The 14,205-nt window shown below is 51.3% G+C and overlaps 1 protein-coding gene across 4 annotated transcripts in view; it reads right to left on the minus strand.

Moving 5' to 3' along the window:
* The window catches only part of NPHP4 (nephrocystin 4), a 133,057-nt gene that overhangs the window by 16,355 nt on the left and 102,497 nt on the right, over positions 1 to 14,205 (minus strand). For all 4 annotated transcript variants that reach the window (XM_070474192.1, XM_070474191.1, XM_070474193.1 and 1 more), the window contains 3 exons: positions 10,913 to 11,073; positions 8,473 to 8,653; positions 2,919 to 3,044 (listed from right to left, as the gene is read on the minus strand). In XM_070474192.1, the coding sequence (XP_070330293.1) occupies positions 2,919 to 3,044; positions 8,473 to 8,653; positions 10,913 to 11,073 (468 nt within the window). The remainder of the gene's footprint in view (positions 1 to 2,918; positions 3,045 to 8,472; positions 8,654 to 10,912; positions 11,074 to 14,205) is intronic.

The following is a 14,205-nucleotide window of genomic DNA, read 5'->3' on the forward strand; positions in this document are numbered from 1 at the left end:
GGAGGTCTTCCAAATAAGTGAGAAAAGAAAAGAAAAGAAAGGCAAAGGAGAAAAGGAAAGATACATCCATCTGAATGCAGAGTTCCAAAGAATAGCAAGGAGAGATAAGAAAGCCTTCCTCCGTGATTAGTGCAAACAAATAGAGGAAAACAACAGAATGGGAAAAACTAGAGTTCTCTTCAAGAAAATTAAAGGTACCAAGGGAACATTTCATGCAAAAATAGGCACAATAAAGGACAGAAATGGAACGGACCTAACAGAAGCAGAAGATATCAAGAAGAGGTAGCAAGAATACACAGAAGAACTATACAAAAAAGATCTTCATGACCCAGATAACCATGATGGTGTGATCACTCACCTAGCCAGACATCCTGGAATGCAAAGTCAGGTGGGTCTTAGGAAGCATCACTACGAACAAAGCTAGTGAAGATGATGGAATTCCAGTTGAACTATTTCATATCCTAAAAGATGATGTTGTGAAAGTGCTACACTCAATATGCCAGCAAATTTGGAAAACTCAGCAGTGGCCACGGGACTGAAAAAGGTTAGTTTTCATCCCAATCCCAAAGAAAGGCAACGCCAAAGAATGTTCAAACTACCATACAATTGCACTCATCTCACATGCTAGCAAAGTAATGCTCAAAATCTTTCAAGTCAGGCTTCAACAGTACATGAACTGGGAACTTCCAGATGTACAAGCTGGATTTAGAAAAGGCAGAGGAATCAGAGACCAAACTACCAGTATCTGCTGGATCATCAAAAAAGCAAAAGAGTTCCAGAAAAACATCTATTTCTGCTTTATTGACTATGCCAAAGCCTTTGACTGTGTGGGTCACAATAAACTGTGGAAAATTCTTCAAGAGATGGGAATACCAGACCACCTTACCTGACTCCTGAGAAATCTGTATGCAGGTCAAGAAGCAACAGCTAGGACCAGCCATGGAACAACAGACTGGTTCCAAAGCGGGAAAGGAGTACGTCAAGGCAGTATATTGTCACCCTGCTTATTTAACTTATATGCAGAGCACATCATGAGAAATGCCAGGCTAGATGAAGCACAAGCTGGAATCAAGTTTGCCAGGAGAAATATCAATAACCTCAGATATGCAAATGACACCACCCCTATGGCAGAAAGTGAAGAGGAACTGAAGAGCCTCTTGATGAAAGTGAAAGAGTGAAAAAGTTGGCTTAAAACTCAACATTCAAAAATTGAAGATCATGGCATCCGTCCCCATTACTTGATGGCAAATAGATAGGGAAACAATTAAAACAGTGAGAGACTTTATTTTCTTGGGCTTCAAAATCACCGCAGCCATGAAATTAAAAGACGCTTGCTCCTTGGAAGAAAAGCTATGACCAACATAGGCAGCATATTACAAAGCAGAGGCATTACTTTCCAACAAAGGTCTATCTTGTCAAAGCTATGGTTTTTCCAGTAATCATGTATGGATATGAAAGTTGGGCCATAAAGAAGGCTGAGTGCCAAAGAATTGATGCTTTTGAACTGTGGTGTTGGAGAAGACTCTGGAGAGTTTCTTAGACTGTAAGGAGATCAAACCAGTCCATCCTAAGGGAAACCGGTCCTGAATATTCATTGCAAGGACTGATGCTGAAGCCAAAGCTCCAATACTTTGGTTACCTGATGCGAAGAAGTGACTCATTGGAAAAGTCCCTGATGCTGGGCAAGACTGAAGGCAGGAGGAGAAGGGGATGACAGAGGATGAGATGGTTGGATGGCATCACCAACTCGATGGACATGAGTTTGAGCAAGCTCCAGGAGTTGGTGATGGACAGGGGAGGCCTGGCCTGCTACAATCCATGGGGTCGCAAAGAGTCAGACTCGACTGAGTGACTGAACTGAACTGAACTCCCACTAGTTCCCAGGGATGGGGACTTCCTGCTCCATCAGCCAGCTCTCCATCCATACTCTGGGTGACCAGAGGGACCAGCTGGGGGTAGAGAAGCACTGGCCCCAAAGCACAGAATCCAGACTCTAGTCCAAGTTCACAACCCTTAACCACACCACCGGCCAAGTCACCTGACCTCTCTGTCTTGGCTTCTCTGACATTAAAATGAGGTGCCTGACTCATGCAGCATGGACCCCCTAGAGCATCTGAATGTACCCAGGCCCCTCTCCTGGGAAGAACGAGAAGGACCCACAAAGTTTGGGCTGAAGTTCCAGAAGACTGTGGGATCCTGGAGGCCTCCTTCTCCTGAGCTCCTCAGCTCTGACTTCCCACCTGGGGCACAGATTCAAGGCCATCAACATCAAGGGCCATCAACACAAGAAGTTCATGGTGGTTTTGGATTCACATGAGATGACCCACAACATTTGGGGGGTGCTCCTCTACAGGCACCCTCCACTTTTCATTCCAAGGACAGTATTTGACATTCAGGTCTGTGGGTCATTCGACAGAAAATCTTCCTGGTTATGCAAGATTTTTACCAAGCCCAGGTCTTTATCACCCAAGTTTCCTAACTGGTTTATTCTTCTCTTTCCGACATGAGGAGTTGCAAACTAGTTTTAAAAATCAGTCTCTGTGTATCCTGACCTTTCTCCATTTCCTCTTCCCTCACAAAGCAGCAGATGCCTAAAAACAAACGTCACTCATAGAACTGTGAACTCTGAAGAATAACAGTGGCTTCCACCATCTGGAGAGGGCAGGGTGGAAGGGCATGGTGACTCAACATGGCCTGCAGGTCACTGAGCCAGATGCTGAGCCACCAGTCCACCCCCAGATCCAGGACAGCGGGCACCACACAGCCTCACACATGTATACCTGCACACGCATTCACACACATTCACACAGGCACACATAGCCTCCCTTCCCTCACTCCATCCCCCCCACGCCCCCAGCCCATTACACCAAGCACAACCCTCCCCTCCCGCCAGCAGGTTCCTTGCCCTCTCCACTCACGTCTGGGGACCCCGGGTGTTAGGAGGCTGCCTCCCGTGAAGCCGCTGACGCCGTCATTCGAGATGACCCTCGACCTGGAAGGTGGCAGGGAACTGGGACTCCCCACTCTCTGTTCACACAAGTGACCTGTATGAAAACACCCCCCACACACACCACCCCACATAGCACATTAATACCAGAAAAGAGTCTGACAACACACATACACCCCTGATAAGGAGATCGGGCTTCAAATACCCCCTGACCCACCATCATCCCCACATTCCACTCTTGGCCTGAATTTGTTTTGCAACAGAGATGGTGGGTGGCCAGGAGAGGCCTGTGTTCCCTCGAGCACCCTGCTCTCCAGGTCCACACCTCCTCTCCTTCCCCTGAGCAGCCATCTGCTCTCCGGAGAGGAGTTGGGGCTCAGGACCCTCAAGGCAGGTCCCCAGGAGCCCAGCTTGTGCTCTGGGATGGTCACAGACTCTGTCGTCAGCCTTTGTACCCTTCTGCAAACATCTGTGCCCAAAAACTCCTGGCGGGAAGGAGTCTCCATGTGAGACCCCCCGGGGAGAGAGGAGACCCCCACAGAGCCCCTGGGGGAAGGGGGAAGGAGCCTCAATAGGGGGCCCTTGGGTGAGAGAGGAGCCCCCCCACAGGGCCCCTGGGGGTGGAGGAGAGGAGACTCCATGCGGGGCCGGGGGGGCGGTTTGTGAAAAAGCCCTGGAGGGGACAAAGTCGCTTCAGGGGACAGGGTGTCCCAAGGGCCAGCCCCACTTCCCTCCAGCTGAACCGGGGCAGGCTTCACTACTTCCAGTGTCATCTGGTCCCAGGGATGACAAGTGTTTGCCGCAGATGTGCTTCGCCTGGGTGGATGGGCCCTGTCCTCGGGACCACCACCTCTCTGCGTGGACCTGACACCCCTCAGGGTGAGGCAGACAGAACTCAGATGTCAGACCCGGAAACAACCACCAAACACAAGACACGCTACTCATCTCTCTGATTTCAGCTGGGAGCTGAACACCGGCAGTCTGGGGTGTCCGGTGGTCTTTCTGGGAGGGGTTAGAAGGGGACCCCTCCCCCAGATGGGACCGGGGGAAGGGGTGACTCTCCTGCTCAGCTCAGCAGCCCCCTTCGGCCCCACCTCTGCAAGTCTACTTGCTGCCGGGAGGCTGCTGTTCACGGCAAGCCCAGGGCCCAACCATCAGCACGCCCCGCCGCCTGCAGGTGTCAAGCTTGTCCTCGCGGGGAAGAAGGTGGGGTTTGTGTCTCCAGCAACCTGACAGGAACTCTCTCTGGGCTGTTCTCAGCCAAGGCTGGAAAGAGGGTAGCCATCCTTCCAACGGAAGTCAAGGTCCCTGCACTGCTCCAGAGGGGGGCCGCCACCCCCAGACCCCAAGGAACAGCAGCAGACCCTGGAACTGCAGTTGGAGATCCCAAACACGTCGGTGTGACAGCAGACCATCGCCCCAAAAGATGAGTGAGGACAAAGGCCTGCTGTGGACATGGGAAAGGCCAGATTCAGAAATGAAAAACCGAGGGACTTCCCTGGTGCTCCGAGCTTCCATGACAGAGGGCACAGTGTTCAATTCCTGGTTGGGAAACTAAGAACCTTCAGGCCATGCAGCAGGGCCAAAAATAAAAACAACAGACAGAAATCATCTCTGGTCAATCAAGGAGCAATTCACTCGACAAGGTTTAAAGGCTGGTGACACAGCAGTGAGCGAGTCCTGCCCTCGGCGAGCTTTCGTTCTGGTCCTCTTTAGCATTTTCTGGGAATCTCAGCTCCCCGAGGCCTTCCTGCCTCCCCTCCTGTGACGGGAGCTGCCTCCGTCACCTGCCCAGCCACCACACACTCAGATGCAGCCGTGGCAAACTGGAGGTTCTGCTTCTTCCACATCCTCCTGGGGAAACGGCCGCATGGGCGGGTGTGGAAGCCCATGGTCCAGAGCCCCCGGGGGCAGCGGCAGCCCCACAGAGTCCACTGTCAGAACTGTTCTGTCGTTGCTCTGGGAACCAGCAGGAAGCCGCCCCACCGTCCACTCTCATCGCCCGCAGATGCCCCCACGCCCTTCCCAGGGGTCTTCCATCTTCCCCAGCAAACTGAAGCCGCTAAGCATTGTTCTCATCTCCATGGTACCTATTTTTGACCTGACAGCAGCTATCATCCTAGGATCGTGAACATCCTCCCTAAGAAAGGAACCTGGTATCGACGCCTCCTCACTCAGAGGAGCTCTCACATCTGAGGATGACTTCATCCCCTGACGTCCAAGATGATGGAATTCTGAGGCCAGACAAGCTCTCAGACTGGCCGGCATAGAGATTACTTCCTGAGTCCTCCCACGGCTGTGCTGGGTCAAGGGCAAACATCACAAGGGAGAACTAGCAGTGTCCTTGAGGGCCCAATGCCGTGACTTTCTCCACCACCTAATCCTGCAGGGAGTGGGTCCCTGGGTCATGGGCAAGGAGGCCTGTGGTCCACCTGGATCCAGCTGAAAGGAGGCAGGCATGTTGTGAGCCTGATAATAGCTCCACTGAGACCCACAGAAACCCAGGGAACTGCAGCAAAGCCCAGATCTGTTCCACCAGCTCACCGGGGCAGGTGACAGCATCCTTGGAGCTCCAGCTCTCAGGAGGACCGACCATCACCACAGCGTGTGACCCAACAGAACACATGGTCACCTCCCCCACAGACAAGGGCCGTCCTGGGCTTCCTGACCACTTCCTCCCATTGTATTTGTATTTGGAGCGTCGGTTTGTTTAGAAACATGCTATAGTGCTGGTGCTAAGTCACTTCAGTCGTGTCCAACTCTTTGCGACCCTATGGACCTCAACTCCCCAGACCCCTCTGTCCATGGGACTCTCTAGGCAGAATACTGGAGTAGGTGGCCATGCCTTTTTCCAGGGCATCTTCCCAACCCAGGGACTGGACCCATGTCTTTTACGTCTCCTGCACTGGCAGATGGGTTCTTTATGACTAGCGCCATCTGAGAAGCCCTTGTTTAGAAAGGGGATAGTAAACTTGAGAAACCGGGTTTACATTTGCACACCTGCTCGAGGACTGCATGGGGTGAAGGTGCTGCATCTCATGGGGGTACAATTTGCAACCTGAAATTGCTGAGGTTTTCTTCCCCTTCCATGAGACGGAAAGTTACAGCTGGGGACCAACACATGGCTACAGAGCAGTGTGTGTTAGTCTCTCAGTCGAGTCTGACTCTTTGCAGCCCCATGGACTGTAGCCCACCAGGCTCCTCTGTCCATGGGATTTCCCAGGCAAGAATATTGAAGTGGGCAGCCACTTCCTTCTCTAGGGGATACGGAGCCAAGACAACCTCAAATCTGCAGGGCTCCCAAAGCAGCCGGGTAACCGCCCTCACTTCCATTGCGCTAACAGAGTGATCACACTGTTCAACTCCAAACCCAGGTCATCCATCAAAGTCCACAGCAACCGGTGCTCCCATAACCCCGAGAACATCAGTACTTGACCGTGGAGCCAGGGGTCAGGTCCCTCAGGAGGCCTGCAGATACAGTGCAGTGGTCACACACACAAGCAGGATCCTGGGATAAAAAACTCTTGAGATCTCTAAATGATGAAAAGGAAGTGTTGGTCTGCTCAGCTGTGTCCGACTTTTTGTGGCCCCATGGATGTAGCCTGCCAGGCTCCTCTGTCTGTGGCATTCTCCAGGCAAGCATACTGGAGTGCGTAGCCATTCCCTTCTCCAGGGGATCTTCCAAACCCAGGGATCGAACCCAAGTCTCCTGCATTGGCAGGCAGATTCTTTACTGTCTGAGCCACCAGGGTAAAGCAGCAGAAGCGCCTGGCACAAAAGGAGTATTAAATAGCTTGTCTGAGCCGAGAAGCCGCAGAGCACAAGGACGGCCCTCTGCCACAGAAAGATTCCCAGGGGACCCAGGCGTCATGCTTCGATCCGCAGCCTCACACTTGAACTCAGCTGTGGATGCAGAGGCCCGGGTGCCACCCAGGCGGGTGCTGGCCCCACCTCTGTCCCCTCAAAAGGCCGACACAGCCATCACCGCCTCTGCCGGCCCGTGCCTGCCGCTTGGCTCAGAACAACCAGTCTTATAAAGAAATAAAAGCCATGACACTTTTATTTTTCTTTTTCCAAAAACCGCAGACTGTACAGAGGAAAGCACAGTGCGGCCGCGTCGTACAAGTGGGCTGCGTGCAGCTGCGGCGTTTCGTTATCCATCCCTGCTCGGCGACAGCGCAGCCTCCCAGGCAGGCTGTCTCAGGCTCCTTCCCACCGCCTTATCTCTGTCGTGCAGGCAAAGTATGAAAATGACAATTTAAGATAACATATAATGGAGCTAATCTTTCTTCCGAAGATAAGATTTTAAAACCTGGAGTCACTGCATATTTGTGGGCTGGTGAATTAAATATAAAAATAGCCAACACAATCTCAGAGGCAGAAGAAGGCTTCTAGCAACTCCCCTCCGTTGTGGGCACTTTTGAATAATGTCTGCTCCTCACACGCGGCTCATTTATTTCTCTAGGACCTAATTGAGTTTTGCTGATTCCATATTGTCTGTTTTCCGGGCCGCCTTGGATCTGACAGCTGTAAACAAGCAAGCAGAAGCCTCAGACCCGGCTTAATGAGCTCCACGCTGGCTCCCGCTGCTCGGCTCTGGCTCTCGGCACGCGTCGCTGAGGCCCATGGGGCTGCAGGCTCTGAAATCAGGCTGGGCTGTGAGGAATGGAAAATTCCCCAAGAAAGCGACAGAGAGGTTGGAGTCCAGAAGCCTCAATGGCTTGGCGGTGTCCTGCTTTCAGGACTCCCACGGTCCCCTGGAGGGGATGGAGCAGGCTGGTCACTAGGCCCACGGGGCTCATGCTGCCCTCTGCCCTGAGGCGAGCACAGGCAGGCCTGCCGGGCCTAACCTCCCCTGTCCCAACAGTGGCTTAGTGAAGCCACGAGAATCAAGGCAGGACCATGCCAGGGCCAGAGAGGGCTTTCCTCAGCGCCTCTGCCGAGCAACTGTTGGGATACCATCTGATGTGAGATCAAGGTGCTTGACTTTGAAGGAGAGCATCCCTGTGCTCCTCTGTCCCTCCGTCTCCCTGTCCCTCTGTCCCTCTGCTCCTCTCCCCAAGCTGTGCATGTGGAGCTCAGGAACAGTTCTCTTGTCTCTCCCCCACAATGAGGCAGTGCTATGAGCTGACTGAGCTCTCTCCTGAAGTCAGGCATCTTATGTGAGGATCATCACAGAGATGTCCCATGCACAGTACCGAAACAGAACCTGGGCAAGACCAAGACAGCGAACAATCCCAAACCCCAACCAGGTATCAGGAATGCCGAACAACCGGTGCCAGGGAAGGCTCAGTGGTCGGGGACAGAGGCTCTGGATCATGGCAGGCACTCAGTGGACAAGGCTAGACTCAGTGGTCAACGACAGACTCGCTGGTCAAGGGCAGACTCAGTGGTCAAGCTAATGAGAACTGAATTCCTACCGAGAGCTGCTGCCTATGTGACCACTGTCCTGAGGGGGCTCACACTCCAAATGGGAAGCAGAGTGGCTACCTGGGAACAACAGCCAAGCTGCTGGGGATTCTTACCCACGTTGGCCAAGGTCAAGTGCAGTTGGCCCTTCACCACTGTGCGGATGTCGATGGGCTTGACACAGCCAAACCTGGTCACATCTCCACTCACCACCATGGCGTCCTGCTCGTATTCAGTCGCCACGACCTCCAGCTCGTGCGAGACCTGCACGGCCGGCCGCCCTTGGCGGAGGAGGTGCTGCAGAGGAGAAGGGATGGGTCAGAGGGCGGCTGAGGCAGAGGCCATCTGCTTCTGAAAACTCGAGTCCTCGATGTTAAAGACTGATGTCAGGTCTTTAACAAAGTGCATCCTGGTCCACCCACTAAGCAAATATGAGCAGGCCCAGCAGCCCCGCACGGAGCCTCCTCTGCAGGGGGAAGTCGGGAAGTGCACGACAAGGGGGCCCCTGAGGAAGCCCAGTGAGAGCCCCGAGGAGTCTCCACTGGGCCTCCGTGCAGGGAAGGCAGGGGGCATGCCAGGCCTGGGGCGGGAGCGCTCCAGAGTGGCTGAAAGATGGGCAGCGGGTCTAAGGAGGGACCACAAGGCAGACGGAGCCAGGTCAAGAGGGTTTCCAGGCCAGACCTAGGCTCAGAGCCAGACCAGGCAGACCCAGGAAGTACCGGGATATTCTGGAGCCCACTCTTCTCTGCTAATCAAGTTTAACCCCTCAGTCCTCAGCCTGAGCCCAAGGGCAGTGGGGCCGGGTGGGAGGGAGGGCTGGGCCCCTCGTCCTGCATGGCCTGGGGAAGGCGACCAGGCCTCTCGACTTCATACAGCAATGGAAGCGTGGGGCCAGGTTAAGTTCCTGCTTCTGGAATTCTGGCCCTGTCCCCCTAGCACCCACCTCTGGGGTGGACACACTCAGACCAGATCCCTCCTTAGCAAGTCCAGGGGCTTCCAGCTGCATAGACCCTGCTTGCTCAGCAGTGCTTGTCCACATGATGCCAACACAGGCATGGTTCAGGAGTCTTGGTGGCCAGATGGGGTGAAGACCCCTCCAGCCCTCCAGAGGGACACTGGTTAAGGCAAGAGGTGACACCCAGCTGCCCAGGGAGCAACGATGGCAATTAAAACACAGTACTGCTTCTCATCTCAGAAACTACAGAGACTTTTTTAAAAGCTAATAACCCATAAAGGGTAGGACGGTAGTAGGTCAGTCCTCCCCACCCAGTGCTCTGCACATACTGCCCCTGGTTCCTTCCACTGCCCTGGGGCCTCACCCCCTCAGGGATGGGCCCTGAGACCCAGGGGGTGGGGGCAGTTACAGCCAGAGTCAGCTGAAAGAGGGAAGAAGGGAGGGAGGAGAAGGTGGCTCTCTGAGGATGGAGAGCACAGGGTCAGAGCCACTGCAAGGGGACATGCAAGTACCAGAGCCATGAGCTCCTCAAGGGGACAGGGCGCTGAGGAGCAAGGGGGGATGGGAGCAGCCCTGCAGGTCTCAGGGGCCAGCCATGCAAGGCTCAGGCAGGGTAGCCTAGGGGGCTGTGGCCGGAATCCAGAGGAAAACAGCTGTGGGGCTTCCCTGGTGGCCCAGTAGTTAAGAATCCACCTTGCAAGGTAGGACCCGTGGGTTCAATCCCTGGTCCGGGAAATAAGATCCCACATGCAGTGGGACAACTAAGTCTAAGCACCACAACTACTGAGCCTGAGCACCACAACCAGACAGACCACGTGCCAAAGCGAAGGATCCCATATGCCGGAACTAAGACCTGATCCAGACGAATAAATAGATAAATAATTTTTTAAAAAACGGGATGAAGGAAAAGTGGATGAAGGTCAGAGAGATTCCAGAGCCATAGGGATGGCTCTATATCCTCTTCCACTCCGCCCCAGGGCGGAGGGTTGGGGGGCAAGCTCTCATGACGGCACATGGGCAAGTGGATGTGATCCAGGGCCTGGTCTAGAGGCTGCCGTGTGACCCCACGCTGACCCTCTGGGGTCCTGGTCACACGACAGGGAAGGTTCGGGGAGAAGCCCCAGGGAAGAAAATTGAATTAACGTGTAGATTTCAGTTTTAGCCTATGAGGAGAATAGAAAGCACAGTTAGAAAAAGGATGAGATTCTGATCCTCATGATTCATGAAACTGAGAACAGGCATCGGGAAACACTTCCCCAGCCCATCACTCACTCATCACGTCCTCCATCCTGAGGGTGCACCTCGATGGGTGGGCCCAGCCCCTGGGGAACAAGGCCGACCCCTTGCTGCTCTCAGGGAGCTGCCATGTTCACCATCAAGGGAGCAGAGCCAACATTACCTGCTCAGTTGAGGGTCTGATGACAGATGTAACCTAGCATGATCGAGTTTAGGCTCTGTAAACATCGCTTCCTTTGGGGAAGGCAAGGACTCGGCAGTGTCGGAATTTGTGAACCAAGGAGCCAGGCCGACACCCAGCACTGGGCAATGACCAACACTGCCAGGTGACAGACCTTACAGGAGAGACTGTGGGAAAAACCTACCTTCAGCTGAACGGCAGCAGATCCGACAAGAAGCAGGGAGTCCCCATCCCAGACATCGATCTGCAGGGTCTGCATGGCCAGGTAGCGGGCAAACCAGCACTGCTCCCCGGGTCTCAGGAACCCAGGGTCCACCAGGTACTTCCGTTGAAAGCCCGGAGACCCTGTGCAAAGAGGCCCCAAACAGGCCCAACAGTAACTGGAATCATTTATCATCTTTATAAACTTGGAGGACTTTCTGCTCTGAGCATGATGAAAAATTTCCACTTCTAACAGAGCTGTAACTTAATAAATATATTAATCAAAACATTATAAAATACCCAAATTAACAACAGGAAGAGTGGTGTTCAGAAGACTATATTTCTTTCCAATATATGCAATAAACTACTCCTCAAATAAGACAGATGTGTTTCACCAAGTCCTGGTGAAACAGTCTATGCTGAACAAGGACAGATGCCCTGATGGGGCCAGCCAGGGAGTATGAAACCTGATGCATAGGATTTAGGGAGAAATACCATCTACTTCTTCTGTCCAAACTGGGACATTCAGGGACTTCCCTGGTGGTCCAGTGCCTAAGATGTCACCTTCCAAAACAGGGGTTCCAGATCTGATCCCTGGTCGGGGAGCTAAGACTCCATATACCTCAGGGCCAAAAAGTCAAAACAGAAGCAATGCTGTAACAAACTCAAAACTTTAAAACATGGTCCACATCAAAATATCTTTAAAAAAAAAAAACTAGGACATTCACCAGAGACAGAAGATGTGATAGATAGGTAGAGAGATAGATAAACAATGGGATATTACTTGGCCGTTAAAAAGAATCAACAATGCCATTTGCAGCAACATGGATAGACCCAGAGATGATCACACTAAGCAAAGTAAGTCAGAAAGACAAATATGATAGAATTTCATTCATATGCAGAATCTAAAACATGACACAAATGAACCTATCTACAAGACAGAAATAGACTCATAGACAGAGAGAACAGACTTGTGATTGCCAAGGGGGAGAGGAGGTAGAGGAGGGAAGGGCTGGGAGTTTGGGGTTAGCAGATGCAAACTATTATATATAGGACAGGTAAATAACAAGGTCTTACTGTAAAACACAGGGAACTATATTCAATATCCTGTGATAAACTGTAGTGGAAAAGAATATGAAAAACAATATATATATACGTACAACTGAATTACTGTACTTCAAAAAGGTTTTTTAAAAACTGGGATATTCACACACAGGCATGTGCAGAGCTTAAACTGAAATAGAGCTTAGCACATGGTGCTGAGCCCACCCCAAGTCACCACCCAACCCTAACACACCTAGTCCCACGGGAGCCCAGGCCTCTCTGGGGTCCCCCTGGTGTCAGGCTTTTCAGTATGAGACAGGAGTTGGACTGTGACTCCTGCCTTCCCTTTCCAAAGGGGCATCATCATTAATCCCTGATTGACAAAAATGTCACTGAAATCACCATTAGTTAAAGTGCAGGAAGAGCAACATGGGGGTGAGACAGTCAATTCCTGGGCAGGTTGATAAGAAGTTCAGAGTCCCCAAGGAGAAGAGAGGGGTCTGTGGCTCTCAAGGAGGAGACAGGGGTCTGGAATTCTCAAGGAGGAAGAAAGGACAAACATCTTTTTTCTCTACATTTCTTAGTCTTAGTCACATAAAGTGTTTTTTTTCTTTAAGCCCAGAGCTGATGATTACACAACAACTCAGCTTAAACTCTGTACTAACGGCTTTCCTCATAACTCAATCGGTAAATCATCTGCCTGCAATACAGAAGACCCAGGTTCAATTCCTGGGTCAGGAAGATCACTTGGAGAAGGAAATGGCAACCCACTCCAGTATTCTTGCCTGGAGAATCCCATGGACAGAGAGGCCTGGTGGACTACAGTCCATGGGGACCCAAGAGTCGGACACAACTTAGCAACTAAACCACCACCACCAAGGATTATATGACAACAACGGATCATGCTTGAGTACAGTTTCTCCTTCTAGAAAACCTTCTGACTAATCCTGTTATCTTAAAATGTATATTTTGGGAGTGGGTCTGGTAAGATCTTTCTATTGTTAGTTCTAATCCTGTCATCTTAAAATGTAAATTGTGGGAATGGGTCTAGTAAGATCTTTACAACCTTGAGACATTCTTTTGATTTATTGCAATAACCAATTTAAAAAGTATATAGCTCCCTTCCTAAGAATAGTAAGTGGGAGCACTCTCTGTCCCCCTTCTGATGTCTGGTCAGAAGCCTTCTCTGTCCCTTTTTCACCTTAATAAAACTCTGCTACACAAAAGCTCTTGGGTGATCACGTCTGGTCCCTGGTCCCGAAGCTAAATCTTCTTCCAAGATCACAAATCTGACATTGTTCACCCGTAAGCTATCAAGAGAAACATACTGAATCCAGCAGTTCTTCCCTTTCCATCAACCATATAACAGTATTTTAAAAGCGGTCCATATAATCAAAGCTATGGTTTTTCCAGTAGTCATGTATGATGTGAGAGTTGGACCATAAAGTGAAGAAGGAATTCATAGGGCCTGGATTCCATCTCAGGCCTGTCCGTGCTGATCGTGCTCGGCCACCTCTCCAGTGGACTCTGAACTCTCTGCTTAGTGCCTGTGGGAACGACAATGGAAGGATAAGACCCCCTCCAGACAGGGGAACCTTGAAGATCATATAAAAGTTACTCATCACCTAAGAGAAAACAGACACTAATCACCCCTGCCTCTATCGGAATGTAACCACAGGCTTATCCTTATTAACTGGTTGGAATGTAACCGCAGGCTTATTGATTATTAACTGTTTGAACACATAACACGTGAATGATGGGGTTATTGTGATTGTATTTACCCTTCCTTTGTAAGCCTCAAGGGATTTGGGGTGGTAGGTTTGGACACGTACACATGGGGTATAAAAGATTTTCACAAATGCTGGTCGGGGTCCTTGGCTAAGAGGAGACTCTGCCTTGGGCCCACCGGTGTAATAAACTGCACTCCACTATCTGTATTGTCCTTCTGAGTGAGTTTGTTTCCCGGAAAGTGTGGCTATAACAAAAGAAGGCTGAGCACCAAAGAATTGATGCTTTCAAACTGTGGTGTTGGAGAGTCCCTTGGACAGCAATAAGATTAAACCAATTCAAAAGGAAATCAAACCTGAATATTCATTGGAAGGACTGTTACTGAAGCTGAAGCTCCAATATTTTGGCCACCTGATGCAAAGAACAGACTCACTGGAAAAGACCCTGATGCTGAGAAAGATTGAGGGCAAGAGAAGAGGGAGGCAGAGGATGAGATGGTTAGAT

The sequence above is a fragment of the Odocoileus virginianus genome, chromosome 11 (genome assembly GCF_023699985.2).
Source record: "Odocoileus virginianus isolate 20LAN1187 ecotype Illinois chromosome 11, Ovbor_1.2, whole genome shotgun sequence".
Taxonomy (NCBI): Eukaryota; Metazoa; Chordata; class Mammalia; order Artiodactyla; family Cervidae; genus Odocoileus; species Odocoileus virginianus.